Source organism: Berghia stephanieae, chromosome 11 (genome assembly GCF_034508935.2).
Source record: "Berghia stephanieae isolate SIO BIC M18660-M18661 chromosome 11, UCSD_Bste_1.3, whole genome shotgun sequence".
In the NCBI taxonomy this organism is placed as follows: domain Eukaryota; kingdom Metazoa; phylum Mollusca; class Gastropoda; order Nudibranchia; family Aeolidiidae; genus Berghia; species Berghia stephanieae.
In genome coordinates this window covers 11,850,505-11,851,534 of record NC_088370.1, presented here as the reverse complement: position 1 = coordinate 11,851,534, position 1,030 = coordinate 11,850,505, and the positions used below count along the sequence as shown (strand labels likewise).

The window sequence follows — 1,030 nt, the reverse complement described above, 5'->3', positions numbered from 1 at the left end:
AGCGTTTTGTGATGTACTGAATCAAAAGCTTTGGAATAATCAATGAAACATAGACAAAGTGATTTTTGTTTTTCGATTGACCGTTGCATTATTGTTTTCAATGTAAAGATTGCATTTATCGTACCCTTTTCTTTAACAAAACCAAACTGCTCGTCACTTATCTCTGGAGAGAACTTGCTCCTCATTCTTTTCATAAGTATTCTTAATATACTTTTTTATGGCCTGGCTCATTATGCTGATTGTTCTGTGTTGGTCACAATCAATAGTTCCTTGTTGTTTGAGGATGGTAGTGAATACCGAATGTCTCAAAACATTAGGCAATTCAATCTTTTCATGACATTAAAGGCTCTTGACAGAATGTCTATTCCCAGATTGTCGAGGGCGTCAATCAATTTTACTGAGAAACTATCTTGGCCTACCGCTTTCCCCTTTTTTCTCTCTTTGCAAGCAGCTTCAACTTCTCAATAAATATGGAGACCCGTGTTCACAGTAGCAGTAGATATTTCTTTATCCAAGTACGCACCTCTTTTGTCATCCGCGTAAATATTTTTTGTAATGTATGCTGTCCAAAGTTCCAAAATTTAGTTGTTGTCGATATGTATATCACCGTTTGCGTCTTTAACGCATTTTCTTACCATGGCTGGTCGTTTTCCACTTAGATTTTGTATTGACTGGTAGAATTGTTTGGTGTTAGATTGTTTTAGTCTTTCAATTCTGTGACATTCGTATTCAATATAATCTTCCTTTGCTCTCTTACACTCACGTTTTATACTCTTATTAGCTTCTTTATATTCATTGTTGTTGCATTCTAGTTTTCTTCTTTCATCCATCAGTTTCAATATCTTGTCATCCATCCACTTATGTTTTGGTTCGTGTTTTTTCACAGATGGAATCGTTTCTCTTGCAGATTCTGTGATGCAGTTCGATACTTGATTCCAGTACTCATCTATGTTTATATCTGAGGTCAAGTTTTCACTTTTTTTTCTCTCAAGCATTATTTGTAATTATGTAAATGACGTCAAAATGCCAG

At 35.0% G+C, this 1,030-nt stretch overlaps 1 protein-coding gene across 1 annotated transcript in view; it reads left to right on the top strand.

Annotated features, from left to right (window-relative positions):
* Nucleotides 1-470: 470 nt before the first annotated feature.
* LOC144956333 (uncharacterized) overlaps nucleotides 471-1,030 on the top strand; it is a 17,241-nt gene continuing 16,681 nt past the window's right edge. The window contains exon 1 of the mRNA XM_078886830.1: nucleotides 471-515. Coding sequence (XP_078742956.1) covers nucleotides 471-515 — 45 coding nt within the window. The remainder of the gene's footprint in view (nucleotides 516-1,030) is intronic.